The 1,436-nt window shown below is 28.3% G+C and overlaps 1 protein-coding gene across 1 annotated transcript; it reads right to left on the minus strand.

The window, feature by feature from the left end:
- Positions 1-325: 325 nt before the first annotated feature.
- On the minus strand, positions 326-1,168 carry LOC108748302 (H/ACA ribonucleoprotein complex subunit 2-like protein). Its single transcript, XM_018486353.1, has 3 exons — positions 924-1,168; positions 668-740; positions 326-600 (listed from the first exon to the last, which is right to left on the minus strand). Exons 1-3 carry the CDS (start codon positions 1,087-1,089, stop codon positions 369-371), a joined length of 471 nt encoding a protein of 156 aa, XP_018341855.1. The 5' UTR covers positions 1,090-1,168; the 3' UTR covers positions 326-368.
- Between the last annotated feature and the right edge of the window lie 268 nt (positions 1,169-1,436).

The raw sequence follows: 1,436 nt of genomic DNA on the forward strand, positions 1-1,436 counted from the left end.
TATATTTTATATTTATTTTGTTATAAATCTATATATGCTATAATAGATATCTTTTAATTTTTTATAAATATATATTTTTATATTTGTATAGAAAAACACAAGACAGTATAATGAAAAATATAATGGCATTCTGAAATGGCATTGATAAAACGAAATTGTTAAAATGAAATTGTTCGACGGTTTAACGAGATAAAAATAATTTGTACAATTTCGTTTACTTTGATGATTTATGCATTGTTGATTAAAAAGTAATTGAATTGTTTGTAATTGATTAATTACAAACTAATTTATTTTGTATATTGTATAATATGAATACAACATACAAAATTACAAGTAAATAATATACAAACTTAGCCTAAATACATAAACTATAAAGGCGCAGAAAGTGCTTTCATTGCAGCTTTAATTTCATCATAGAGTTCCTTGTAGTCGGGATGTTCCTTGACGAGTACCATAAGACTGCCACGTTTCATATTCATCGCTGCACCAATATCCATTCTCGATGGAGTGAAACAATAAGGAATGTTTTTGTCTTCACATACAATTGGTAAGTGGCACATAATATCTATAGGGTATACATCTCCAGCAAAGACAACCAAACTAAAACAAAAAATTGTGTAATGCCTCAATGAATAATTCAATATTTAATAGAGGAAATAAAACTTACCCGGTTTCACCTTTACGAAGATGTTTTTGTACGTCTTTTAAACCATTACGCAAATAAGTTTTATGTTTAGATGCTAAAATAGTTAAAAATTGTTCGCATATAATTGCTGTATGCTTAAATATCTTAACTAAAGATATATTTCGTAGAATTAATAACTTACTTAAATACTATTATTGTATATATATTATAAACTATACATTATAAAGTTACTGTTGTAAAAAATATTAGTGTTATTAAATAACTAAAAGTAACTCACCTTTCTTTATACATTTATAAATCTTTTTGGTTAACTTCTTCGATGCCATGGGTTTGGAAATAGCATTCACAAATCGTAGCTTTTCCTCATAACTAATTTCTGGAGCATCGACATTTTCATCCTTTACCACACTATCATCGATTTCCATTTTCATAGTTTCCTGCATGTTTTGATAATATTTTTAATTTCACGAGAGAATAATGCACGTGCTCAAACACACTATTGTGAACAACTGTAATGCATCCAATAGCCGTCGCCATATTGAGAGTTAGAGTACACTAACTACCTCTGTATTAAGAGACAAGAATTACTAAAACAGCGTACTGGTAAATTATCATCTCTCTGTATCATAAGATAACTTTAGTATTTTCACCGACGAGATAACTATTAAAGACCGTCAACCCTGGGCAAATTTTCGGCGATATAAAAAGGGCTCCAAGGGCCCGGTAATTGAATAATGCTGACATTATTGATAATTGATATAAATTTGCTATTGTTAACATAAATATTTGG

Source organism: Trachymyrmex septentrionalis, unplaced genomic scaffold (genome assembly GCF_001594115.1).
Source record: "Trachymyrmex septentrionalis isolate Tsep2-gDNA-1 unplaced genomic scaffold, Tsep1.0 scaffold22, whole genome shotgun sequence".
NCBI classification, from domain to species: Eukaryota; Metazoa; Arthropoda; class Insecta; order Hymenoptera; family Formicidae; genus Trachymyrmex; species Trachymyrmex septentrionalis.